This window comes from Poeciliopsis prolifica, unplaced genomic scaffold (assembly GCF_027474105.1).
Source record: "Poeciliopsis prolifica strain line A6 unplaced genomic scaffold, Auburn_PproV2 SCAFFOLD010, whole genome shotgun sequence".
In the NCBI taxonomy this organism is placed as follows: Eukaryota; Metazoa; Chordata; class Actinopteri; order Cyprinodontiformes; family Poeciliidae; genus Poeciliopsis; species Poeciliopsis prolifica.
Window position 1 is genome coordinate 4,329,288 of NW_026562385.1, and position 27,937 is coordinate 4,357,224.

The 27,937-nt window shown below is 40.1% G+C and overlaps 1 protein-coding gene across 2 annotated transcripts; it reads left to right on the forward strand.

The window, feature by feature from the left end:
• Positions 1 to 139: 139 nt before the first annotated feature.
• Positions 140 to 27,078, forward strand: tbc1d16 (TBC1 domain family, member 16). Of its 2 annotated transcripts, none has more exons than XR_008606337.1 (13): positions 140 to 331; positions 6,055 to 6,267; positions 6,989 to 7,151; positions 7,500 to 7,805; positions 14,456 to 14,650; positions 14,757 to 14,904; positions 14,998 to 15,162; positions 16,344 to 16,492; positions 21,189 to 21,323; positions 22,075 to 22,261; positions 24,006 to 24,185; positions 25,685 to 25,827; positions 26,680 to 26,782. XR_008606337.1 is itself a non-coding variant. In XM_055035905.1 (13 exons), the coding sequence occupies exons 2-13, from the start codon at positions 6,087 to 6,089 to the stop codon at positions 26,959 to 26,961; spliced, it is 2,238 nt and encodes a 745-aa protein (XP_054891880.1). In that variant the 5' UTR covers positions 140 to 331; positions 6,055 to 6,086; the 3' UTR covers positions 26,962 to 27,078. The 2 variants fall into 2 exon arrangements, 1 of the variants encoding a protein (XP_054891880.1); XM_055035905.1 differs by having other exon boundaries at positions 25,681 to 25,827; positions 26,680 to 27,078.
• Positions 27,079 to 27,937: the final 859 nt, after the last annotated feature.

Consider the following 27,937-nt stretch of genomic DNA (forward strand, 5'->3'; position numbering starts at 1 on the left):
ATATTTCAGGAAGTAAAAACCATTGTATTTTTACATTAAAATGTCAAGCGTGTTTCAAAGGAATATGACTTCCTAAAGGTAGTTTTACTTTGAAAGTCCAGAGCGGAAGTGTATACTTTTGCCATTGAAATAGCAGCAGTTAGGCGTGCGGCGGTGCCTCATACAGTGATAAACCTCTGCGATTAAAAAAAAAAAATAGAGCTGAGTTGATATTAGAGCTAGACCCGTGGAAAGGAGCCGAACCCAGGCCCGGTTCGTAGCGCTGGGGCTCTGTCCGCTCGCAGAGATGGTTGTCCGGAGTGGGCTGTAGATTCCTGCGGCGGAACTGAAGGTGAGAGCTCTGCTATCTCTGCTCATTTATTCCTGTCGCTGGAGCAGGTGTGCGCACACCAGTCACTGTATCATTCACTGTGGCCGATAAGCATGTGTGTTTTTTTTACACAGTGTGTTTTGCAAAGACTCTAACAGCTAAAATGTTCACGTTAGAGGTGGTGCTGACACAAGAGTCCCTGCTCGGACATGTAACCCAGAGGAAGCAGTGTTGGGCCTGGTGTAAATAGCCGTGTCCATCTGCTGCTGTCAGGCGGAGGCTGCCGAGGCTCGTCCCGCCATAAGCAGGCTGACAGGGAGAGAGAGAACATCCTCACTCACCCAGCAAATACTAAGAATTGCTGCTGAGAAAAATACAGATGCTGGGTTTCCATCTTCATGGAACTGAAAGCTGAGACTTCTTCCTTGTTCGATATTTAAACGCATAGACATAATAAGTATTTATTTTGAATGACTTCAAATTAGAAGAATGGTTTGCTGACGTGGATTTTCTTAGAATTAAAATAAGACTCCAAAAAGGAAAAAAAAAAATACCCCTCTTGTTAAAGTCGACACCCTCGAATCCACAATTTAAAGTGTAACTAACCCCCATATTAACTTTATGTTGCTGATGAACTAAGTATTTAGCGCTCTGTCTTTATGTTTCTGTGCAAATTTGGGCTTTTTTTGTGTAAATTTGTTCAGTTCTGCAATATTTTGCCTAAACCTGCCTCAGTGCTGCCCTCCTCAGGTCAGACAGTGCCTAAACAGTCGAATTTTCCTAGTGGTTGGAGTGGTGAAGCTTAGAACAACTTCATCACAGTTCAGGTGTAAAATCATCTCACTCATTGCCTCACCTGGTGGAGAGTCAGGAGTTGGAATAGTGTGCATGGCTTTGATCGATGGCGTTACTGAGGTTAGCAAATGTGTGATTTATTTCCAGTGTGGACACAAAGGGAATGGCTTTCCTCTGCTCTGACTTCTGATGGTTATTCTGCAGGACAGGAAGACCACCACCCTGTTTTCTCCCTCCACTCATCCCCACGCTTGACCTGTCTCTTGGTTCACTTTGGTGGACTTTCTCAAAATTTATCTGGGAATTCATGTGGCTTTCATTGGGGAGTCAATTACACTTTAACCCTGCAAAGTATTTGCTTCACCGAGAGGGGACTTTTTTTGTGTTTGTGCTTTTTTTTTTTACATATGGCTCATGGAGCTATAGGAAAAGCTACAAAACATATAAAATATATTTATCATGGGTGAAATCAAACTGTTTTATTTTGTTTTCTAATGTAGCTATATTGATTTTGTGATTTTTTTTTTAAGTGTAGTGAGAAAACGTGAATTTTCTCACTGCAAACCAGTTATAGAAAAAGCATAAAAAACTTTACAAAAATGTTTGCTTTGAAATATAAATATCAAATTGAAATTTCAGCCGTTCTTCTTTTTAGTTGCAGGAACAGATACCAAAAGACTGTAAAATTGGTTTTGTTTCCTTTTACACATTTAAAGAAATAACTTCAGAAAGAAGCAAACGAAAAATGCACTGGCTTTCTAATATTCTACGCCTTGTACTTTTGATTCACAAATTTTGACAAACTCGTACCTTAGATATGTAAACTTGTTCAAGATTTTTTCTTCATTATTATACAGAAAAGCTGTGATGATGATAAAGAAACCTGATACAATCGTATACATAATGCTTTGCAACAATGAGCTAGTGACTACCTCAGCTATCTAACCTCTGCAGGGCTATACATTCTGCTGTTCAGTTTGCAATTGAGTTTATAGGTCTTCTTTGGATTTAATTTCTGGTCCTGAACCTTTAGGAGATGCTGTATATTAATTTATGACGTCATTGTTAAGATAACATTCCTCCTGAAACAAGAAACCTGTTTTTGAAGCACCCAAAAGAGTTTCCTCATGACTTGGAGTCCATAAGGATCTTGTTTTGTAGGGTGATCTGTTTTCAGCTGCCCCGGGCAACCTCGTGAATAGTGGATATGAAAGAGAGATCTTCCATTCACATGTCAACAGAAGTGAGAAGCTATCTGTGGCTGCTGCCCTTGCAGCTGAACTTTCTTTGTGTAGTTTTTATTCTCTTATTTAAGGTTAAAAAAAAATATATCAGACAGTTGGTTTGGAAGAAGTGGGTAAAAATGTTCCATTGATTATCGGATAGAGGAAATGAATCTAGGAAGGTGTCTCACTCCTGAGATGTCTGATGAAACGCAGAAAGGTCAGAGGGGAGAGTCTGTCTGTGGGCACGCTGAGCTGTTGACGGGATTAAGGAATGAAGTGAGAGCAAGAGGAAGCTTCTTCTTATCAGCCTGTGTGAACCTGAATCTGAACCTGACACTGACCCTGGTCACCCCGCTGCATTGAAGCTCAGCAGTAAATAGCTCCTCGTAGCTCTGAAACAGCAGAAAGCTGTAATGTGCAAAGATCTGAATTCTACATTATCAGAAAGTTCATGGGGTCAGCCAACATTTTTCATGCCGTACAGCTGCTGCTGTTACTCTTTCATACCAGCAAACAGTTTAGTGTGGTGTTCTTACAAACAAGGTGCTTTACCCTACAAAGCACCTTGTTTGTAGGGTAAATTTATAGTTCTGGGGCCTTGCTATGCTAAGATGTAGTTTAATGAGGTGGCTTGCGGGATAGAAAGGCTGCTGCACTTGTCTAGAAAAGTTTGATGATTTCAGACTCGTGTCAAGTTCATAGTCTGATTTGATCTGAATTAAGTTCATTATCTAGTATATTTCAGTACAGCAGAAAGTATTCCTGGATCAGTGGTTCTGTGTTTATTAGTATCTGTTTTCTGGACAGAGGCAATCGACAAATACCAGTGCTTCCATTATCTCCTTTGTTTTGCACAGACTAAATTGTGCTTACTCTCCTTGTTTTTCTTCCCTATAGAAAGTTCTCCTTTCTTAGTACTTCTGTGGCTAGCCTCTCCTGGACAAACATATTGACCAAGCATATTCTGCTATCACCAGTGCATATTCACTTCCATTACTGATGTCCTTTCTTTTTTTATGTTGAATGTACTCTTCCCTATGTGCTATTTTGCTTAGCTGTGTCTTTTTCCTGGCTCAGGTAAATTGACCAAGCTATTAATACCACTAGGTATGTATATTCATTAGTTTCCTGTCTCACAGAAAGTATCCCTGGCTAAGTGCTTCTTTGTATAGTTCTTTTTATTCTAGATTGAGCTATTGATTGAAACCTTCCTGACATGAACTGTGTGTACTGTCAGTATACACACAGTTTTTTAAATCTAAATCCAATAAAGCTATTGCTGTCAGAAGTATTCTTGCTTCTGTGTTAAGTTGTCTTTTTTCCTTAACCCAACCTGTAACCCTTCTAACGCTGTCACTATCTTATCTTATCTTTATTCCCCTTTCTATTCAAGGTAATCCTCGCTGTTAAACTGTTTGTATTTGATTTTTTTTTCTTTTAGCTACTTCCTGTTCTCTTAGCTTCCAGCCAGTCGTGACATATGGACACTTCCATTCTTGCTCCTGAGGTTTTTTTCTCGATGCATTTAGCTAGGTTCTTCAACTTTTTATTTGATCAGTTTCCATACGATTATCTGTTTTTAATTTGATCTAAGTATTTCAAAATATTTTCTTTAATTTTGCATTAATAAATAATCAAAACTTTAAGACTTACTTTTAGATATGAATCTCAGGATTAGCTTACCAATGTTCTTGAGATAGAAGACACTTTTTCTGTGCCAACGGTAAATCTCTGACCTAAAAAACAGCCACAGTTCTACTTTTTCAGAAGGAAGTGAAATGATTGCCAACCACATAGCTTCTCTTTGAGTTAATGCCCAGATCTTGTGCTGGTACGCTTCCTGTATGAGGCTTGGCACCAGGAAGTGAGGTGCCTGCTTAATCAAGTGGTGGTAAACATGTTCCCATCCCAGACCCCCCACGTTCTTTCCCTGAGGAAAAAAGAGGGAACATTCCTGAGATAGAGTGGGGAGTATGTGTCAGAGTGTTCAGCCAAGTAAGGAGCAAGGTTACGCAGATATGACTTTGATCCAACATGGAAAACGTTAACCATACAAAAACAGATTAGTGGGATGGACTGATTAAAAAAGCAGAAGCTAAAGGAAAAATTACTTTAAATGCCTTATGTTTCCTTTTAATACTAGAGAATAAAAAAACTAATTCTAAACCAAAGGAGTCCCTTCTGTTCCAAGTGAAAGTTTATTTTATCCCACAAAGCTTTCTCCAGAGCGGACAGTTCAAACTCAGGCAGCAAAACCCGCTGGTCCCAGTTCAGCGGTCGACGTGGATGACATCTGTTGGCTTCTGATAACAGCTTGGAATTTCACACATATGGAGCAGAGTGTGTTTGCTCACTGTCCATCACTGTGTTTCTCTGCTGTTTGCAGAAGGTGGGAAACATTTAGTCACACACACACACACACACACACACACACACACACACACACACACACACACACACACACACACACACACACACACACACACACACACAGGACCTGATGCTGCTTTAGTAGATGCAGGTGCACAGCTCTGAGAAACGCTGAACAAGTCAGGCAAGGTGTGAGGGGAGCTCTGCAGTAAGGACACTGCAGTAAATATTAGCACATGTGTCTGAGGAGGGGAAGTTTGTTGAGGATTTCTGCAACTTAAGGGTGAGGCTGGGTTGCATTTGACCTTAAACTCTACACCTCATTTGTCGTTTTCAGTTTTTACATAATCCGCCATATTTAGTGGAATGCCTAGTAAAGTAATTTGATGTTTAATTAAAATAAGAAAAAACAGCCTTTTAATTTCATCATATCTATTCAGTGGTAAGCAATAATTGTTTTTGACATTAAAGTTAATCAGAATTTCCAGGAACCTTTTTATCATTAACATCGTTACACATGCATGTTGTTCATCTATACTACACATATAGAGCTGACTTTTTATTTTTTGAGTTTACTGTAAAACAAAAAACAGGAACTGAATTAATTAGGTGAATGTATGTCTCTTATTTTGCCAAACATTTGTTGGGGTCAGAGGTCCATAGCTGGGTTCTGGATCTGGACCCTTGTCAACCGCTAGATTTTAATGGAGGGATTAGTTTTCAACCTGTGCTTTTTAAATTATCTTTACGTTAGTTTATTTCTGGACACACTGCTTTTTCTGCCCTTGTTACAGCTGTAGCAGAAAGATCAGTATAATTTGCTTCAGAATGAGAAAGATTGAGGCATTTTTTTATGTTCTAGTGAAGCCCAAAAGATGCTTTCTGCAGCAATGAAGCTTAGTTTTATCACACAGTCCTCTTTAGTGACATCTAGTGGTCAAAAATAAGAACAGCTTGCAGATCCTGTTTAAACCAACTTCATTTGGTTGGTTTCTCATCAGAGTTCACTTGGCAGCTTCTGGTTTTTTGGTGTGACATTTGAGCTGTACTTTCTAAAGATTGAACTTTTCAGTGGCAACCATTCAAGGTGGGTCTTTCCTAAGATAATTTGCGATGCTATGACTGATTCCCATCCCTGACAACCTTAGAGTGCATGGCATCACAATTCTTGGAAACACTTGAAGTTTTAAATAGCAATATTGTCAGTTCATTGAAACTGGGTCAACATTGTGCCTATTAAATATACAGAAATGATTTTGCCTGATACTCAGCCCTCTTCTCTGTGCTCCGTCCTTGTGAAATACAACATGTTGTCTCTAACGTTGTCTCTCTCTGCTGTCTGGTTCCTTTCAGAGGATGGGCTCAGTGTCCCAGTGCCTGAGGAGATGTCTCTGGGTCGGCTCCTTCGGCGTGCCTCCTCCAAAGCCTCCGACCTCCTGACCTTAAATCCCGGGGCGGGGGGCTCATCATTGCGCTCGGGGCTGGATGGCGAGATCATCTTCTCAAAGAATAATGTTTGCGTTCACCCTGCGGAGCCCCTCCCGGGCCTGGCTGAGCACCACCCAGGTTTGGCTGCACAGATATAGAACTACCTGCTTTTTCTTACACCTGTTTATCATGGAGAGCTCCAGTGAGGTTGGAGGTTATTTGGCTGTGTCTGCTATAAATTGAAACAATTTACCTAAAATGTACTAAATAATACAGTTTCAGTTAGAAGTACACTCCATATTTGAAGACCTAGTGGTTTCTGAGATGTGGGATGACAAACAAAATGGAGTCCACAATATAAGGCAGAAATTCACAGAATTTGTTGATATCAATAAGTAGGAAAAGCTATGTAATGGATTTTGTTGTATTTTGGATTCTTCAGCTCCCATACCTTTTGTTACAAGATGGAGTTTGCTCAGCTCAGCTCTCCTCTTCACATAGACATAAAAAAAAAAAAAACTGAGCAGCAATGGCGAAAAGAACTCACTGAGAATCCAACATCCTCCAAAAAACTTGAAGCTTAGCTCAAGGCTCAGGGCTAGAGGCTCAGGGCTAGAGAGTTTTTATGAAAACACCAGCATGTCATGTAGTTCAATGGAAATGCCTGGGAGGAGTTGGGAAATAAAAGTGAACAAATGTCCTGATCGTTATGGGAGTGTGCACGAGGTTTTATTTTTTATGGGACATATTTTAGTGTTGAGTTTAACTAAAACATTTTTAAAAGGGAGATTTTCTTTTACAAAAATTTATAAAAGATTTTTTTTTATTACACCAACATGGTTTTTGTTGCCCCTTGCAGGATACTTGTGCGTACACGTGGAGAAAGACGAGTGCCTGGGCTCCACGCTGATTCTGACGTGGGTGCCAAATTCCCGCATCCAGAGGCAGGACGAGGAGGCGCTGAGATACATCACTCCGGAGAGTTCGCCTGTGCGCAGGAACGCCCGCCGCAGAGGCAGGAGGTACAAGGGTGGGCACCAGATCTGTGCATATTAACACAATATGGGTACATTCTGAAAATAAAGAAGCATATAAAGAAGTGCCAACTTAATATTTTGTAAATAATGGCACTTTAATGCAAAATTTGCACTTTTAATGGACTTCCAATGAAACTTTTAGAGCAACTTTGCATTAGAAGTGTCATTTACCAAATTACACTTTATGACCACAATCATAGACATTCATAAAGACTCCTTCATGTTCATTACAGGTTTTATGTCATGTTTATGACATTGTCATGTCAGTCTTATGGACTGTCAAATAAAGTCTTACCGAAGTGTGTGATGTTTCAAACCAACCATCCTCTGTAGGCCGCGCTCACGTCCTCCAGCGGCCGCTCCAGAGGAAGAGGAGGACGAGGAGAGGAACATCACCAGCAGCACCTCTGCCCAGAGCCTGGTGGGTGAGAGCGGCTCGGACCCCTCCTCTAACCAGCAGCAGCTTCTTTTTGCCGGGGAGGAGGGTGATGAAGGGTCCTACGAGCTGTCGGACGAGGTGAGCCGGGACAGCACCATGGGCTCCGACTCGGACACCTTCTCCTCGCCGTTCTGCCTGTCGCCTGTCAGCGAGGCTCTCTGTGAGAGCAGCGGCTCTGTCTTCCTGGACCCTGAAAGCAGGTCAGTGAGCCCCTGGATGACATGGTCTTTTTTGTAATTAGCTCTGCACAAAATATTACAAACATCAGTGTGCAATATTATTATTTTAGAAACATCTTGCTCATTGTACTTCTTCCTTCCTAAGAATACGTTTTTTTTATTACTATTTTGTAAGGTCTTACCCTACAAAACAGTATCAGTAAACTAGACGCATACCAGTTTTTCCACAATTATAAGTTTAAAGTATTTGTGTACTTACAACTCATAGGTGTTGATAGTAGATACATTGTTTGGTTCCTGCCCCATGTGTAGTTTTCAGCCAAGTTTCCCTTCATTGCCTCTGATTGGTGACTGTTAGATTAAATACTAATATGTTGTGTTTCTGTTTTTATTTTTTGTATGTTCATTGAATATATCAAACGCCCCAAGCAATTGCATTTACTTTGGTGTTCATGTTTAAAACACTATATCTATTAAAACTCTTATAACACACAGTTTTCCATAATGTATGTCATAATATAAAATCTATATTTTGTACTTGGGTTATCTTTGCTGGATAGTATAAACTTTTTTTGATGCTCTGAAACATTTAAGTGCAACAAAATGAACCAGCAAAAACAGAATCTATAAGGTTGAAAATACCTTTACATAGCGCATAAATAAAAGATAAATTAATAAAATATGTGTATTGTTTTTTCCTCATATTGATAGAAACTATAACACAAAACAGATTGTATAATTTTGTAGTTTTTTTGTTACTTTAAATCCACAAAGTTGGATTTGTGTTAATTTAAAAAAATATGTTGGATATGTTGTTGTTTTACTTCCACTTATTTGCTTTTGATTATATAGAAAATGGAGAAGCTTGCATTCCTTAACATCATTGTTTTAGACAGAGAGCTATTATGGCACAAAAGATCTATCAGATGAATCTGACCAAAAGTTTTATAAGACTTGATGAGTGTTATGTTTCAGTAAACCTTTATATGCACTTAGAACTTCAGAGATTTGATATTGATATCTTTTTAACATCCTGTTATCCAGCTCATGGCTTCTTGCCTCAAAATTAGTGAATCCAAGCTGATATAAAATTAAAAATGTCATATAAAGTTGTTTAATTAAATCAGAGGTGCTACTAATTTAGCCTAGTTGCACAGATTTGCTTTGATCAACTTTTAGATGGTGTGCCACTTCCTTCCTCTGAATATGCCTCCTATGAGTTTAGTGCAAAAGCAGATTCTAAAGACATACAACTGTTTTAAATTGGAGATTAATATATGAAGAGGTAGTAATGGCTGAATAACTAACTGAAACCCTGGTTATAATTTGTTGTAATATTCAGCCAGTTTCCCTTCCTTCAGTTGCTCTGATCGTCCAGCAGGTGGAGCCAGAAAGAAAAGAATTGAAGGCATTTGGAGCTGTTTTTATTCTCAGGCCACATGGTACCTCCAGGCTCTGCAGCCCAAAGCCCCTGAGGGACTAAGAGCAGGTAGATGACTTCAGCAGGAGGGATGATAAATATTTTCGACTTTTTCAAAGCAGCTCACATCGATTGTGAGCTGCTTTCGATTGTGAGCTTCGGATGATTGTTTCAGTGATTGTTTCCCCTCATCCGAAGCTTAAACATCGCTGAAACTGTGGTGCCTGTGCAGACTGCGCTCTGATCAGGGGGAGCCATCTGGACAGCGATTGTGTTGCTGTTTGGACCTCGGAGTCATTTAATTTTATGATTCCCTTCGTGGTTGTTTCCTCACGCAGCTATTCGGCCTGACATGCAGCCCAGAATGTGTGTGCCTGTGTCAGAGAGAGTGAGTCAGTCAGTGTGTGTGTGTGTGTGTGTGTGTGTGTGTGTGTGTGTGTGTGTGTGTGTGTGTGTGTGTGTGTGTGTGTGTGTGTTTGAAGCATTTTTAACCTCTTTTTCTGACCCCAGCTGGGCGTAAGCACAGTCAGTGTGTGACTTGGCAGTGTTGTCTGCCCCGCATATTCAAACCTTTACTCTTCTTTGCTATTAGAGTCTCTGTTTTTGCAACTCTCTGCCACTCAGATGTTTTTTCCCGTCCATCACTTTCCACTACTATCGACTTTGCATCTTTTTCTCTTCTTTTACTTGAGCCGTCACCCACCTCTCAGATCCCCCCCAGCCCCTAACATGAACGCAAACTCCTCCACCTTTTTCCCCTTCTCTTCCTAAAGTCTGTGTGAAGCCCTTTGATTCCCACTGCTCCCAGGGTTGTTGTGCTGGGCTGAATGTCAGCTCTCCGGATTAGAGCACAGAAGAGAGCAAAGTGGCAGCCAAAACCCTGGAACCCACTCAATCTCTCTTTCTCTCTCTCTCTCTCTCTCTCGCTTGCTTTAATTGACACTGTTAAGGGGCCAGGAACTGGAAACATGTCACTTGGAATCATTCAAAGAGAAAGAACCGCATATGGGAGAGTGAGAGTGGATGAAAAGAGGGGCAGGAAAAGGAGAGAGGGGAGGAAGAGACCAAAGAAGAAATCCACAGCAATGTCTGTCACGATTCTTAACAAGTTTCTTTAAAGTTTGACTGTAGATTATGGAGCTGTGAGTGTGTACTGCCTTCCCAAGGCTTTACTTAAGGAACGTGAACATGTGATTAAAGCTCAGCGCAATGGTTTGGGATGGTGTTGACTTCTGACTTTAGAAAACGAGGCAAGTTCTCCTCGTAAACACTTATCAGTGCCGTTCACAACTAGTATCATAAAGAGGCTTTAAGCCATCTCTGATTTTTGTCATAATTTGTCAGTCTTGTAATCTTTAACAAGTACCTTATTTGAACTCCGTTCTTACTCTGTTTCTGTTCAAATCGTCTTCTTAAATCACATAACTCTGACCTATTGGAGAAGATTGCTCAAAACCACTTTTAAAAGCCTTTAAACTCTGGCTGAGCGGAGTGAAAGTATAATGTTTAAAGTTTAAAAGTGTTGTATAGTACCTCGTAAAAGTATTAAAAGTATTACCACTACTTGAAGTTTGGGGTGGTGCTGTGTTTGACTCTGAAGGCTCTAAATAAAACCCAGATAAACCAATTATCTTCATTTGTCTTATTGGCCCATGGTAGCTCTGAACGAGCTGCACTGTTCCACAAGTCAATGGAGTCAAACTTTCAAACACTTCCCCATGATCCCCATGGGGAAGTGTGGTGATGACCGCATCTTGCTGATGTTTTGTGTCAGCAAAGAAACGCTGGTGAGAGAGGATGAAGATGGATGGAAATAAATCTGTAAGATGCAAAAAAAGTTTTGAGGGATAGTGAAACATAAAGCACGAGCTCATAGCTATTATTTGGATCAGATGTCATTTTTATTTATTTATTTTTTTATGCAGTTGCTTCTTGACCAATATGACTGAATTTGTGCTATTTTGCAAAGAATAGATGAATGTTTTAGTTTATGAAAAGCTGGTAGTAAGATGGCCCAATGGTAGTAAAAGGCTTTTCTGCAAAGTATTGACTACCAATCCATGCTACAATATAAGATTTTAATTTGTAAAAACCTAAAAGCAGCATGCGATGTTTCACTTCACGACGACGCACGATTTTGTCAATCACATGAAAATTTCTCCCCAAAATACTTTGAAGTTTGTTGCTGTAAGGCGAGGCGATGTGAAAAACAGTCCGAGTACTTCTGCAAAGGGGTTTTAAGTGATCTGCTGTTTAGTTAAACTAATGTTCTTAAAAACAAATCTTGACTCATGACGCCATTAAAGTTTCCATCTGACTTTTATGTGCGTCCGTGTGGGATTATTGGTAGATCATGGGTTCTGGCGAGCAGCGCTGTCCGTTTTCCAGCATGTGGCTGCAGTGTGGCCCACACCACCCCACCACCCCGCCTTCTTGTTCTCCTCTGACACTCTGTTCCTTTTGGGGATTAGATGAAGGACCTGGAAGTCCTGGGAGGGAGGGGCGGGGTGCTCGGCCGCGGTTCTCAGGGTGACCTGGCAGCACTTTCCTCTGGAGAGGAAAAGTGTTTTGATGAAAGGCCTCAGGGCCGTTTCGTTTCGTTCTGGCCTGATGGGACGTGCCAGCTACAGCGGCTCGACGACATCAAAACAGCTTGTTTACACTTTGCACAGCGTGGCCTGATAAATGTTTAGAATGGCCTTGTTAATTCTGACAGAAGCTTGTGTCTGTAGTTTTCAGCATGATCCGTGCTTTTCAGACCATTCCCTTGTTTTAGCACTTTTATGTGCTCCAAGCATGAAGGACAGATGTAATTAACAAGACTTGAAGGGCCTTGTAAACACTCCTAACTTGACAGTCACTGGGGTTATGAAGACATGACTCCCTCCATATTTCATGTTACTTAACTCCCTTAGCAGACCTCGCTGTACCTCTACTCCATCCCCCCTCTACCCCAACGGTTCACTCTACTGCGCGATACACGAGACGGAGCGCAGTAAATCAGCAGATAACACAGGGAAGCTGTGCAGCCTGGATTGATCAGGCTTGTTATTTTCCCATCTGCTAACAGGGAAATGATTAGCCAGACATGACAGAGACGGGATGGAAAAAAATCAAACTGGCTGCACCCTTTTCGCATGAGCACCGAGCTGCCACATGTGTTTGCACCTTTTCAGTAAATAATGTCAAAACTATTTCACTGCTGGGAGATAATTAGTTTTTCACGCCTCCGATATTTGAAATGGCGTTTTTAAATTGGGGAACATCTGGTTTTTGGTTTTCTGTTGGTATGTTTCTGTGCAAGCAATGCTGAAAATCTTTATTCAGATGCCTGATTCTCAAATGTCAGTGGGTTTAACACGTCTCCCTCTCGCCGCTTTACCATGTCTAGATTCGTGTTTGAGAGTGCATTATGGTCATTAGCCATGGTTCATTCGCTTATGTGTATGTGTGGGTGTGTGCGTGCATGTGTGTGTGAAAGAGAGAAACTCAGAGTAGGCAAGACATTTAAACTTCTTATAATATATTTCACTATTGTGTGCAGTGCATGTTTTTGCCAACATATTTTCCCTGTTTTCCTGCATATTTCCATGTATTTGTATGCATAGTGTGTGATTGTGTGTCTCCTCCTACAAGCCGAGGAACCCTGAGCTCAGGTTTCAGTGCCGGGAACAACACACTCACCATGAGGGGAATGACAAGGGAAATTGGACGGTGGACAGTGTGATTTGTGTGTGTGCTCAGATTTTATTGTATGTATATGCGAGTGTGTATTTGTCTTTGGTAGCCTTCATGCATTCCTCCTATTCGCAGCCTCTTGCAGGAATGTAATAGAGACGCAAACGCAGATGCAGTCCTGAGCTGTCTTAATTCACGTGTCGTTTGGAATTAGTTCTCATTGTACATGATATAAAATGTACAATAAATTTTAAGATCTTGTTTTTAAGTGTTGTTTTTTTCTGTGTTGTATCCTTTAAATTTTTTACTGACAATTCTTTAGATGAACTTTTTTGGTTTGATGACTTACTGATGTGCTTAATAATCAAACATTGCAGTGTGTTTACACCTGTTGGACTCTATCACACACAAAATAGTGAGGAACCAAATGAAAATATGAAAGGTTTGTGTGTACAGCTAACTGAATCAATACTTTCCAGAAGCAGCTTCTGCTGAAGGGACTCACAGCTGGTAGGATTGCAGTTTTGCTTTTATACAGACTAAAATTTCAGTCCATTCTTATTTGCTAAGTAGCTCAAGCTCTCTGAACATCTGTTTTCATATTTTGTCACAGATTCTCACAGATTTCAGTCTGAACTTTAACTGGGCCACTGAAAATATAGTTCCAGCTAAATGTTTCAAGGTTGCTGTCCTCCTAGAAAGTGAACATCTAGATTTTTGCAGCAGGTTTTCTTCCTGAGTTTCTTTTTTAATTGCATCCATTTTCTTTTGGCTCCTTCTTTTTGCTAAAGAAAAATATCCACACCGCATGATGCTGCCACCAAAATGTCTCATGGTGAGAATGGTGTGTTCAGACTGAGATGTAATGATGGATTTCTTTTAAACTAATAAAACATTAGTAAAAATGGTTCATCTGTATTTGCAGAAAGTCTGATACAATAAGTCATTTTTGAAAGGGAAACAATTATTTTGAAAAAATAAGTATCACGAGTAATCAAATAAAAGCTTCTATTTAGCAACTTTTCATTCTATGATGTATCATCATCTTGTAATCATCATATGAAAAAATGTGTCTAGAGGCATGTAAAAATATTTCACACAAGCATTTAGCAGTCATTTTTAAAGTATATTACACTTTTATTCTATGCATTTTGCGTTTTATTACATAGAATGTGTGAGGTATAATCAGTAACATATTTACTGTTTACAGGAGGTTTGCTGAAATGCACAAAACTTTTAACACACTCAAGGCATCTGAAGAACTTGTATCAAAAACGACACTTTAGGCAGTGAAGGGTTAATTGTACTGGATTTTATTTGGAGACATCAGAGAAAAGGGAGCTGAAGATAAATCCATCCCCTACTTCATCAATTCAATTTGTACAATTTGAAAATCACTCCAAATTTGTGTACTTTTTTTGTGTTGGTTTGTTATAAAATTGCGTAAAAGACATTAAAGTTTGTGGTTTTAATGCAGCAATGTGTGGAAATGTTCAATGAGTATGGACATCTTTATGAGGGACATATGAGGCACAGTGGGAAACTCGTTAAAATCTTGGGCATGTTTTCACAGGGAACTGTGTGAGGAGTCCATGAACCACTCTGTGAGCTCTGCGTCCAGCCTGGACAGCCATGCCCTGTCCGAGGGCGGCGGCCAGTCGCAGGCCATGCGCTGGGAGGAGCAACAGAAGCTGCTGGCTCTGGAGCAGCTGTGTGGAGTCTTCAGGGTGGACCTGGGTCACATGAGGTCGCTGAGACTCTTCTTCAGGTCAGCAGGGAGCAAATGAAAAAAATCCCCTGGGGGGATTGTTACAGGGTCATGAAGTTGAACCCCTTGTGAACTTGTCTTTGCATCTTTTATTGGTTTATTGCAGTGATGACGCGTGCACTAGTGGTCAGCTTGTGATAGCCAGCAGGGAGAGCCAGTATAAGATCCTTCACTTCCATCATGCTGGTCTGGACAAACTGGCTGAGGTCTTCCAGCAGTGGAAATGCTGCAGGGAAACCCAACCTAAAGACCAGGTCAGACTTAGGCGAAGGTCAACCTCTCTTTTGGGTTTTTGTTGGTAAAACGTTGATTGAGCTTTTTACTCCTCTTCCTCACTCTGTGTGCAGGTGTCGGATGAAAAGTCCTGCATGCAGTTTTCCATCCAGAGGCCCACACTGCCATCAGCCGAGACGCACCCCGAGGAGAGGCTTTACAGGCGAGTGGACGTCGCCGCCTGGCTGCGTCACATCAACCACAGCGGGCAGGTGGAGGAAGAGTACAAGCTGCGGAAGGTAAATACACGGTTCATACACACTTTTGAAGAGTCTGGAAATATGATTTCAGTGTTTTCCAGGAAATTGCGGAAAACATTTGCCACCAAAGGCTGCCATGCTGCAAGAAGGTTCTGAGTTCGAGTCTGAAGCTGTGGGTGTTTCTGCTTTGAGTGCATTAGGTTCTCTCCGGGTTTTCTGGCTTCCTCACACAGTCCAAAAGAAAAAAATAGCCCTACCCAAACATCCTGCAAGGATGAGCGAACGTAGACAATGGACGTGTTTTTTTTCCCATTTCTGGGTGAGGTTGAATAAGGAACATACAAGCCTGGACAAATAGTTTGGACTTTATCTCCGATCTTATCCCTCCTTCTTTGTGTCCTTCATTAATTCCTTATTTTTTCTTTATTTGTTTCTTCTATTCTTCTTTGTATCTTCTTTCCCTCCCTCCCTCAAGCTCTTCTTTTATCTTTTCTTTGTTTCTCATGTTTGTCCTTCTCCTTTGTCTTTCTTTCCTTTCTCTCCTTTAGTCTTACCTTGACTCTTTCTTTCCACCCTGATTTACTCCACACCTTGTTTTTTTATTTTCTCTGTCCTCTTCTTGCTTTCTTGTGTCCACCCTACCTCTCTTGAGTCCTAACTCTTTTATTTTATTTTATTTTATTCCTCCCTTCCTTACATTTTATGCATCTTCTAAACTCTAGAAAGTCGGGGCTCCTTCTCTCTACATCGTATGGATGAGAAACCAAGTCAGACCATGTTTCACTACTGACGAAAGTGACCATTTTCACACCTATTTCTTTTATATTTGTTAGTCAAGTCATAATGAAATTCAGCTTGCAAGCTTCTCAGTTTCAGTTAAAATCATGATCTTGGCCTGTAAATAATGGGAGGGTTTGTCCCTGCCAGTGTACCCCCTCTGAGTCATTTGCGTTCTCTGGAATTGAGTCACTGTTTGGTTTACCCGTCTACTGTAGTGACTCAGTGGCAGTTAGACCATGACCAAGACTTTTTTTTTCAGTAGAAGTTCAAATAAGGAAACCGAAGAGTCCTGTTTTTGCTTGACGTGCTGAATAAACACTCATTGGTTTCTTTTTTCACAACGTAATGCAGGGAATAAGACATGCAAGCTAGAAATGTCAACAGAGCCTGGCCCTTCCTTGGTGTTTGCCGTATTTACCCACCTGTTGCTTCTTCGACAGGCTATCTTCTTTGGCGGCATCGACCCGTCCATCAGAGGCGAGGTGTGGCCCTTCTTGCTGCACTACTATAGCTACGACTCCAGCTCTCAGGAAAGGGAGGCCTGGAGGCTGCAGAAACGAGCTCACTACCACGACATCCAGCAGAGAAGGTGGGCAACGAAAAAATGCCACATAATCAATCAATCAATCAAATTTCATTATTAATTTAAAAACACATTCTCTTACAACTCTTTCTTTACACGAGTAAAAAGGAAGAAGAAAATTCTTTTAGAAGTCTGCCTGAAACATTATGCATAGTTTAAGATTGATATGAAAATACCCTTATTGAGAGGTATGACCATGTACTGCATAGCTGATGGACTCAATACTTGGTCTGGGCGCCTTTAGCATAAAATACTGTTTCCTTAATCTGTGGGATGGATACGATCAGCTGAATAATCAATTAATTGCATGATAAATTAAAATGAGTTTGATAATTCTCATTCTGATCATTAAAACTTTTTAAAATCTGTTTACAGAGATGTTCTAATCCTTTTGATTTATAGTTTTGGTTGTGCTTTAAAAATGTCTTTCAGTTCCAGTGTTAAGCGTTCTTTACAAAACAAAAGTTTGTTGGTCTTTGAGAGGGCAAACTTGCGTAATTATGCCATTATCAGTATGTTACTTGAAAATGGTCTCAATGTTATCATTGTAATTAGTAGGACGGTTTATTGTTCAGTAAAATCTTCTATTGTGACAGGGCAACAAGCTAACCAAAATGAAACTGAATGTCAAGTTTGCATAAGGTAGTTCTCTCTCTATAAAACAAAATGTCAGTCAGTCTTTCAAATTACAATTACAAAATTACAATTTACAATTATTTGATTGTAAATTGTAATTTAACTGGATAAATAACTACTACATGGGAACTTCCACTTTCCATGCAGGTCATTGGGCTACATCAGTAATCCTCAGTGAAATGTTTTTTTCCTCTGGTTTATGTCCAGATTTATTCATTCATGGCTCCACTTGTATTTTGCACCACTGCAGAAAACCCCTGAACCATATGCTGAGAGGACTGGTGTGTTTCTGAATAAGTCAGCAATAAAAAAATGAAAGCAGGTCATAAAATAGGACCAAACTGAAATGGACAAGACATTTCTTTTTTTTTTTTTTTTAAGTTCCAACTTAATATCGAACATCTGCCACAACTAGCAACAATGATTGTCAACCAGGCACCTCCCATGGTCCATTACCCATTGTTCATTAAAATGAGTGGTGGTTGGTAATGGCATTAAGACATGGCTTATGCGTTTTCTGGTTCAGGTTGGATTTAACACAATGAAAGCAAGACCTGTATCCCACTTCCTGAATGGTTTTGTGTGTTGTGCGTCTGAAAAAAGCCAACTGGTCCTCAGGTAATGGTTTTGTGAATTCTTTAATTGCATTTGCGTCACAGTGTTTTCCATCGTGCTGTCGTAACACATTTTTGTTCCTCAGCTTTTCCTTCCACTTAACTTTCAATTAAAAGCTTAGAAACTTTCATCATCCAATTTCCTTTGTGACTTAATCTTCCTTTTGTAGGTTGTGTGTTTGACAATTATCAAGTCAATAGGCTTCCTCATAATTTCTGTATTAAAATATATTTCTGTTAGTCTTATGTCTAGGAAACAAAATTTGGGTTTTTGTTAGGGGTACACCATAAAGATCAGAATGAACACAATTAAAGACCAGAAAAATGTCACCGTGTATGTAATGAGGGACTTGCATTCTAATTTATAAAGACGCACCTGTAAATGTTTATTTTACTTGAAGATCTCCTGCTGATAACATCTGCACCTCAGCTCGATAACATGGAAATCATGTCTGAGACACTCGGCTGGAGCGTTGGCTGCCAAAAGCTCAGTCGGTAAAACATTAAACCATATGTGAGTCTGTTGTGGCTTCCCATCGCAGGCATGGAGCGATCAATAGGCACAATCAGAGAAGTGTTAAGGGGAGGTGCTGGGTGTGATATAAAAGGTCTCTGGAGAGAAAACATGTCGGTGCTTATCAGATCAGATCATGCTCACATGTCAGAGAGAGGGGAGGGAAAAACCACAACTTCGGTAATCACAGACTGACCCAGATCCCAGAGTCTTTATTTATCCACACAACTCCATCTCAGGGTTAAGGTTTCCATGTTATAGGTTTCTACGTCTCTGTGTGCTACAATGATGATAATTGGACAGATTTCAGTTGTACAGGCTATTATCGCTTTGAGTGCACCAGAAGTCGCCTAATTAGACTCTTCATTCTGACGCTGATGTTGATTCCTTTAAAGAGCCTCCGGCAGCCCTCCAGGGCCACTGGTTGATCATTAGGAGCAAGGAGGCGAGTGTGTGGGCTTTACCTTGTCCCCCCACCTTGTGTCCTCATTCTAACAAGAACTCAGCAGCTACACGTAGGAGTGCAGCTTCCATTGGATATAATCTGGATATTTAAGTTTGTTAGAATCAGTAAAATAATGATGTTTGTCTGGAATTTAACTGCTCCAATATGAGTCACATTTGTTTCAGAGAAGAGGAAGGTATGTTCACTTGTAAGTAAGTATTTTAAATGTAAAAGAGAAATGCAGAAGGATTCAGCTGAATGTCACAGTTCCTATCTTCTTCATTTTCTTGTTTTATATAAATAATAATAAAAACATTCCTGTTTGAAACTCTTTATCTGATTTCCTTTTCTCTGTAAATAATTATCTGACAAAGGACTCCTTACTGGTTACTTCATTTGGTAAATGTATACAGATTTCGTCTTGGAAAGTTATTGTATATCTTTTGTTTTTTTCTCACCTTAAGATGTTTCTTTCTGTGCCTTTGACAAAGGAGATCTGGTTTGCTGAAGAAGAGCTTTATTTTTCAGGCAGAACGTATGTCTTAATAAAATGACAAAAAGATTTTCACTGTCGTTTTTTCGGTTTCTGTGATGGTTTTCATGTTTCACTTGTGAAAAATGCAAAAAACAAATTCAGCCATATTGTCTGTAATTATAATATTTTATTTATCTCCAAAAAATATTCTGAAAGGTTTTATTTTTTCTTGAAATGTAAATTCCAGGTTACAGTAAGAGTACATCCTTTCTAACAGATTGAGATTTTTATTTTCCAATCCTAATTTTCTTATGAACATTAGGATTAGAACATCTTATGTCAAAACAGACATTTTCAAATGTCAGTTTCGAAAATGTCAAAACAGACATTTTCTGTCAGTTTTGACAGAAAATGATCAGTTGAATCACCTCCAATAGATTTTCTTTAAAGATAATCTGTTAAAACCTTTATGAACTATTATTTAGTCTTTTTGGGTGGGTCATAATAGTTTAATTTCAGCTTGTTAGATGGAATAAATTACATCTCTGAATAGTCATGCATCAATCTAAGATCATATTTTAGTATTTTATGGGTGAATTTGTTCCATTATCAATATTGTAAATTGCTAAGACATATAGAGAAAGGCATTGTATATTTTTATTATCCATATCTGACAATCCCTTTTACGGAATTTGTATCCTTTGGATTTATCAGATTACAAACTCCAATCCATTTACTTGAGTTTTATGAGACACACCAACATGAAGTTTCAGATAATTGTGCAGTGGAAGGATTTACATTAGTTTTACAAATAAAAATCCAAAAACTAAGGCATACATTTGTATCCAGACCCATTTTACTCTGATATAAGAAAGTTCATCCAAGTGCCATCAGAAGTCACCTGATGTAACTGAACCGTTTGGCTCCACATATAAAGCAATGAGTGTGGAGGAGATAAATATTTCCTGTCCAGCTGTTACATTCTATCCCCACTGTGAGAGACGGCAGTGGTAGCATCATGCTGAGGAGATCGGTTTCTTCATCGTTAAGAGGGAATCTGGTCAAAAATTATGGGAAGACAGAAGAGGTTGCAGGATGAAATACAAGAAGCAAACCTTTCAGAAAAGTGACAAACTCAAACACTTATCCCGAGCTATATGGAATGGTTTATTAAAGTATTCTTATGTGTTGGAACTGCCCAGTCAAAGTCCATGCATAAATCCAATTAAGATCCTTTAACAAAGTTTAAAAATTGCTGTTCAGGCTTCATTCCTTCTGTCAGAGTTTGAGATACTTGGCAAAATATTTCAATCTCATACATGTTTAAGATTTTTTTTTTATGTGTGTGGAAAAACTGGATCATTTTCCTTCCTTTTCCTAGAGATACACTGCTCTGTGTTGGTTTGCCCCTTTAACATATACAATAGTTAATGTTTGCAGCGTCACAAAAAGTTTAAAGTGTAGGGACACGTTTGCAAGGCAGTTTGCTGAGCTAATCTGTGCTCTTCAGGAGCCTGGATCTTATTTTACGGCACAACCCATAAAACCACTCAAGTGGTGCAAACATGTTCCAAACTCCTGAGCGGCTTCCTCCAGAGAAAGCAAAGCGTAGGACGGTGGCTGGGGAGGGTCCAGCAACACAAACACACAGATCTCAAACCAAACAGTTGCGTGGCGTTGCATCAGGTGCGGTGGCTTTATTCCTGGTGGGGCCGTATGGAAAACAAACAGTGTTAATTAAATCCCCTCTGCTTGTTAGGACCTGAGTACATTAGTACACACGGAGAACACTGGTAATGTGCTCCCTAACATCAGGATGGATGGATGGCTGTGGTGGGATCCTCCAAGGAACGCCTGAGTCCACTGCTCATATATTTTGGGGACCTTCTGCAGCAGCTATTAGGAGTAGAATAGCAGCACAGTCATTTCTATGTGTTTATGATGATTATAGTGCATTAAGCATCCGTTTCCCCCCCCCCTTCATAATCGGTTCCTGCTCCATTTGCTTGACTCCTCAGATTATCCATGAGCCCAGAGGAGCACAGCGAGTTCTGGAGGAAAGTCCAGTTCACGGTGGATAAAGACGTGGTCAGAACGGACCGCAGCAACCACTTCTTCAGAGGAGAGAACAACCCGAACGTGGAGATCATGAGGTTTTCCAACACGCTGCCCCTTTTGTTTATCACCCTCTGTCATTCCCACCCGTCCACTCGACGCTCAGCCTCACCGACAACATTTATTTCATATTCAGAGCCGCAAATGAGTTTCATGCTTTATTGACTTTGACTAAGCCGTCTGAGCACTTTCGACTTGTACTTGCGGCTAATGGCTTTCTAAACGAGGAGCAAGAGGATTTAAATAGGGAATTAGTTATTTTTGCAACTCTTGTTGAGACTCCTGGTGTTTGTCGGGGAGTGATTCTGCATCTGAAGCCAGCCTGTGGTTTTGTAGTGCTGATAAGTCACGCCCATGTTTGTCTGGTTCATTTACTTTTAAACTGGTGTGGAGCTGAAGGTCCTGATGTCCTTGTTTAGAAGAAACTCATCAATTTTTTACTCTAATGCTGCACTAGAACAGTGTAATGTCCTCTGGGTTTTGGGCTTTGTTTGTTCTTTTGTTACTAATGCATGAAGACGACCGGGGAAGTTTTCTTCAAAGTAGAACAGGTCTTAAAAAAGAAGGAAGAAAGAAATGCCAGTAATTAGATCCCTGGTTGCAAGAAGAGGAAAAAAGTGTGGGGAGGGGCGATTGTTGTGTTATTTTTCCCCAATGAAAGACATTGACAGTGTTTGGGTTGGAGGAAAACTTTTCAGGGCTTCCTCTCCTGTTTGGCCCTCTTCATTAGAAGCTCTGTCGGCAGATGTTACGTCAGAACTCAGAAGTGTGTGTTTGTTCTTGCCCCAGGCGGATTCTGCTCAACTATGCGGTGTTTAATCCCGACATGGGTTACTGCCAGGGCATGTCCGACCTGGTGGCCCCCCTGCTCACTGAGATCCAAGACGAGAGCGACACGTTTTGGTGCTTCGTCGGCCTCATGGAGAACACCATCTTCATCAGCTCCCCGCGTGACGAAGACATGGAGAGGCAGCTGGTAGGAGAGTCTTTATGCTCGCCGCCAGCAGCAGTTTCTGTATAGAACATACACTGCTAGGCTTGTCGCGATGAACAATAAATCAATCAGTTAATCGCATTAAAACTCTAACTTTCATTTGCTTGATTTATTGTTTTTCTCTTTTCTCTCTTTCTACCAAAAATAGAATGATAAAAGTCTTTCAGTCTGGTGTTTTGGTCTCATCTATCTCTTTTTTTTAAAGATAATTTTATTTACACGGACTTCATAATACATTTTATTTGTTGTTTCTGTTGTTTTCTGTATTTATTTTGGATATTTCCAAAGTCTTTCAGTGCCTGTGTTTAAATGTACACTAGAATTTAAAGTTGCTGATCCTTGAGAATGTGTTCTCACGTTATTATGCCATTATTGCTATTATGGGAAATTGTCTCAAAACAACAATATTATAGTTTATCGTGATAAGTTCTGAGATAATTGATCGTCCAGCAAAATTAGTTATAGTGACAGGTCTATTCATTGCCATTCAAAACTATTCGAACCTGTTGGTGGTTTTCACTTTGTGTGAACATCAGTGTATTTCAGGGTGTATTTTATAAAAAGATAAAAATTAAAGTGTGCTGTGCAGTGCTACCACTTTTCACTGCAATTCCTGCTGCATGTCTTCTTGTCTTTACACATTTTGAGACCAAAACTTTTCCCCCATTTTTCTTTGAAGAATAGTTCAAGGTCAATCAGATTAGACTAACTTAATCTGTGAGCAGCAATTTCAAGATTTCTTTCATTTATTTGCTGGAAGGTGAACCTCAGCCACAATTTTATGTCTTTAGCAGCCACTAACACTGAGGTCTCGCACTCTAGACCCCGAGAGTCGCTGCCCACAGATCTAAAATGTGTCTGAAAAGCTGAAAATGTGAAAAGCTAAAAGGGAATGAAAACACTAAACATTTAACACCCTTTTCATCATATCTAACGGACCATCAAATCTGTCTCCTCTCCAGACTTTGTACTTTAGCTGTTAAGTGTGTTTTTTTAAAGAACCCTCATGTGAATAGTAAATGATTCACATGTTTATAGTAGCTCTTTAACCTTTAAAGTCTACAATGAGGTTTTCAGTGTTTTTCTTAGTGCTTCTAACTAAATTTGAAGCTTTGGCCTAAAGTTAGAGTTTGTGACGGAAAACAGTTTAACAGAAATAGTTCAAATGAGCAATTTTGTCTAGTTTCATTAATTTATTTGCAATGTTTGTATATTCCAGCTAACATTTGTAATGTGAAATTGTAAAATTTTTCACAGTTTTGTAAATGAAATCATCAATAAGTGATTACCCGATCGGGGCATTGCTTTAATGAATGTGAAGTTGATCTGCAAATGTGACACTTTTGACACAAATCTGTGCCAGTTTAATTTAGTGTGGCTGCATAGGCTTAAATAATCACTGAAAAGTACATGATGATAAATGATTTTTATCAAAAGTGCCAAGAAATTCATTTAACACTGCTAAAAAGAATTATTTTACTTATTTTTTTTTTTTGAGAGAGAATATATTTAGGTAACTTGAAACAACTTAGAAACGGTCTGCATGATGTCTGACACATTCAGACAACACCATAGTTTGTGGGCACATTGAGGATTCTGAGCTCAACCTGCTAAATCGCGAATGATCATGTGCAGACATATAAACTGTTCAACAAGCCGACGTTTCTGACCATCAACTTGGTTGGATTTTGAGCGGAACAGAGGAAAATAACTTCTCGATCTGCAGATGTACCTGCGGGAGCTGCTGCGCCTCATGCTGCCGCGCTTCCACCAGCACCTGACCCGCCTGGGAGAGGATGGCCTGCAGCTGCTGTTCTGCCACCGCTGGATCCTGCTCTGCTTCAAGAGAGAGTTCCCCGACACCGAGGCGCTGCGCATGTGGGAGGCCTGCTGGGCACACTACCAGGTCAGGACAAAGTCCAAACTGATCCTCCACATACACAAAATAGAAAGATGAGGTTTGCATACGCTGGTAAGCGATACGAAGGAATGTAGTGGTAATTATTTTTTTTAGCCACTTTAGAGTGTGATGATTTTTCCAGGAAGTGTGCAGGAATGAAATAAAACTATTGTCTGCAAGGAAAAAGTAGGACAAGTTCTTTCAAGGCCCGACTTATAATCCTGTTGAGTGAATGTAAAAATGTCTATTCGTGTTTAAAGAAATTTTATTCCATTGTTAAAAACCTGTTGGATTTAAGACTTTGCATATTTCACATTTTTGCCGCCTACTATGCAACCATGTTAGTTTTTTTTAAAATGTCATTTAATTTAAGGGTGATTGCATTGGGTATATTTTACTCGGTGCAGTTCTTTTGAAGCGCTGGAAACTTGTAGCCACGATGCGTTCCTCGTGTTTAACACTCCCACTCACTGAGGCCGAGTCAAATGTCTTTGCTTCACGCCATCTGTTCAAACACCCTGTGAGATGTTCGTATCTGCTGCTCCAGGTGGCGATAGAGCAGATAATGTGTGTGTGTGAAACCTCGGGTTAGACAGTTAAAAGTCATGCAGCAGTTGAGCTTTAAGTAAGAATTTCTGATTGATATCAGATTTTTCTGTGAAGAGGATGTTTCGTCTCTCACTGGGTGGCAGCTGATTGTTTTCTGCTGTTTTTGTGTGAATTAGAGTTTGCAGAGCAACTGTCATCAGGTTGGTTTAAAGGAGCAAAATGTAAACTGAGATACTGATAAAATACACACAGCTATTTGTACCAATAAAATAAATACATTTTCTCTACTCGGTCTTAGATTTTCTTTGTTTCTTTAGTTTTCACATTTTTGTGGTTGTTCATGTTTTTCTCCCTGTATTGGTTCATTAAGCTGAGTGCAGTTATTTGTTCTGTAATTTGTAGTTACTGTTAAATAAAACTACAAACTCCATCATGCAGCGAGTCAACAATCCAAAATGTGCTTAGACGTTCAACGTTCCCCACAAGCCTGCCACATAACTCTGCTCCTAAGATAAATGTGTGCAGATTTAATCAAGCTTGTCTGGGTTAAAATCAGTCCTCAATAAATGTTTTATAGCATGTTAATATTAATGTTTATGTAGAAAAGAAATAAGTTGTAGATTCAACTGACCTTGTAGTTTCCTTTTAAAATTTCTTGTTAACTATTAATCTTTTTTGAGGCAGAGAGAAAATGTCCCATTCTCAGATCTGCTACATAATAGAAGTAAAAGGATCACACTAGCCCAATCAGAAGGTAAAAACTCAACTTTAGTCATTAACATCTATCAAGTCTTTATTTTATTCTATTATTCTTTATTCTTATTAAAGCCCATTGGTAGTGTCAGGAACTACATGAGCTGAATCGAATCCGTCTGACAGGACGTCGGGTACTAAGTGTGCACATCCTGCTCCATTCATCTTCTGCCTTTGACCCCACTCTCCGTCTTTGTAGACAGACTACTTCCACCTCTTCCTGTGCGTGGCCATCATTGTCCTGTACGGGGAGGACGTGACGGAGCAGCAGCTCGCCACCGACCAAATGCTGCTCCACTTCAGCAACCTCTCCATGCACATGAACGGAGAGCTGGTGCTGCGTAAGGTAAACCCAGCAGGTTTTGTCTCTTCTTTGTTGTTTCATTCAACAGCTGACCGGGAAACTACAAGTTTCCACACTTGACTTTCTATTCAGTTTTCAAAAAAAGTTCCATCCATTTGTAAGTTGGCATTTTAAAAGTGGGGGATCAAACTTCTGTTTTTGATATATGTATATATATATTTTTTTGTTCAAAGAAATCTGATTATTCCTCGCAATCCAGCGAATTAATAAAGCCTCTGTCAGTTCTTTTTGTGCTCATTTTAATCTAGCATCAAAACATAAATAGAAGTATTGAAAATAATCACAAACATTTCAGTTCAGCCTTCCTTTTTTCCAGAATCAACCCATCCTGGGTTGATTCGATTCACATCTCTTTATAAAAGTCAATAAACATGATCAGACATCTATCCATCTGCAACAGTTCTTCCTGATAAAATTTTAATTCACTTTAGTCTGCACTGAAGAGTCCTGCCCGGTGCTGCAGCAGAGTAAGAATAGGATGCAGAGGATTAATGATCTGCTCGCTCGCTGCAGTCGCTGTTCCTGTTGCCTCATCTTTATGGATGCTGTTTGTGCTGCAAATTTCTGTTTGTATGCAGCTGTCGTAACGTGTTTTGTTGATGCTTGAGAATTCTGCATATGATAACCCAGCAGCGGGCATGCAAGCTTTTGAGAAAGAAAAAAAATAACTCCATGAGACTGACCTTGACATTCTTTCGTTATCTTGCAGCCAAGAGATAACGGGAGCATTGATTTATTTCAATGCATGCATCTGCAATGTTTGCTTTCTCTGACAGGCCAAAGTGTCTCTCCTTGAGCTTGCTTCCCCTCATCGCGCTTGTCCCTCTCTTCCAGGCCCGCAGCCTCCTCTACCAGTTCCGCCTTCTTCCCAGGATCCCCTGCAGCCTGCACGACCTTTGCAAGCTTTGCGGCCCGGGGATGTGGGACAGCCGCTACATCCCCACGGTGGAGTGTTCAGGAGAGCACCCAGACTCCCTGAGCTGCCCCTATGGAGGCACCTCCACCCCACAACCCTCCTCCCCCTCGCCGTCGTCCTCTCCAAACCACACGCCCACGCCGGACGGCAAGAGAGGCTCCAAAAAACGGGATATTTTCACCTTCCGGAAACAGTCCTGAGGGGTTATTACTTTACTATTAGTTTCACTATCTATAACAAGAATTTATTTTTCCTTTTGTTTTTGTACTTGAACTTTTCATTTGGTGCAATGTTGAACACTGCCTTACCAGGGCGTTGCTGTTGACGTTCAGCCATCGCATGAATCTGCAACGAGGGCAGCTTGCAGTCAGGCGGATCGGAGGTCAAGAGGCTGCTTTCTCCTCGGAGCACAACAGACAATCACCAGGCGCCTTGTCGATCTGGAGCCACTTCAGGTTCAAGTCTGCTGCTGGTTTGGCATTCTTCCACAGGATTCGTAGGCACCGGGGAGGTCACCATGGGGTCATCACTGGGTTCCCAGACTCTGACCGGTCAAAAAGCGAACTGGGGGCGTCTTTCACAGAACTTGAACTTGGACTCTTAAAAATATTTTTGGGTTCTCACAATGGTATAATTGTGTGAATGTCAAATGTAATATGCGTATTTAGAGGCTGAGAGTCTTTTTGACATCGAATCCAAACTCTTTGTGTTGAAGAAGTAGTGGAAAAAACATTTGTCTTTAGCTTTTGTTTGCCCAAAAACTAAAAAAAAGAATGTTTTTGTTCTAAATATTTAGCAATATTATCTTTGCATGAGCAATTCTTTACATATAGAGGTCACAACATATTTGTTGTGAGGGGGGTAAAAAAAAAAATCCCAGAGTGTGTTTATGTGACAAACACTAGCATCACCACAGGGCTCCTCCTAGTTTCCCATCCTACAAGTTCTCTTTCTTGAACAGAAAGAGCATCAACATTTGCACATTAGCACCATTAATTGTAAAATATCTGCGAGTAAAGTACTGAATTTATTTAGTAGCAGTTTCACCAAAGATACGGTCCTTTTCAGAAGAATTCCTGTCTATTGAAATGTTTCTCATACTGTCAAGTTGCAACAACAAACTTGAGTGTGTTTTATTGGTATATTTTGGGTTATGTCAAAACAAAGCAGTGTATA

Excerpts from the sequence above, each read along its gene's own strand:
- tbc1d16 (XM_055035905.1), top strand. The coding sequence starts at position 6,087 with ATGTCTCTGGGTCGGCTCCTTCGGCGTGCCTCCTCCAAAGCCTCCGAC. Across the intron at positions 24,186-25,680 it reads CCTGCTGGGCACACTACCAG|ACAGACTACTTCCACCTCTT; the intron begins GTCAGGACAAAG and ends CCGTCTTTGTAG. Across the intron at positions 25,828-26,679 it reads GAGAGCTGGTGCTGCGTAAG|GCCCGCAGCCTCCTCTACCA; the intron begins GTAAACCCAGCA and ends CCTCTCTTCCAG.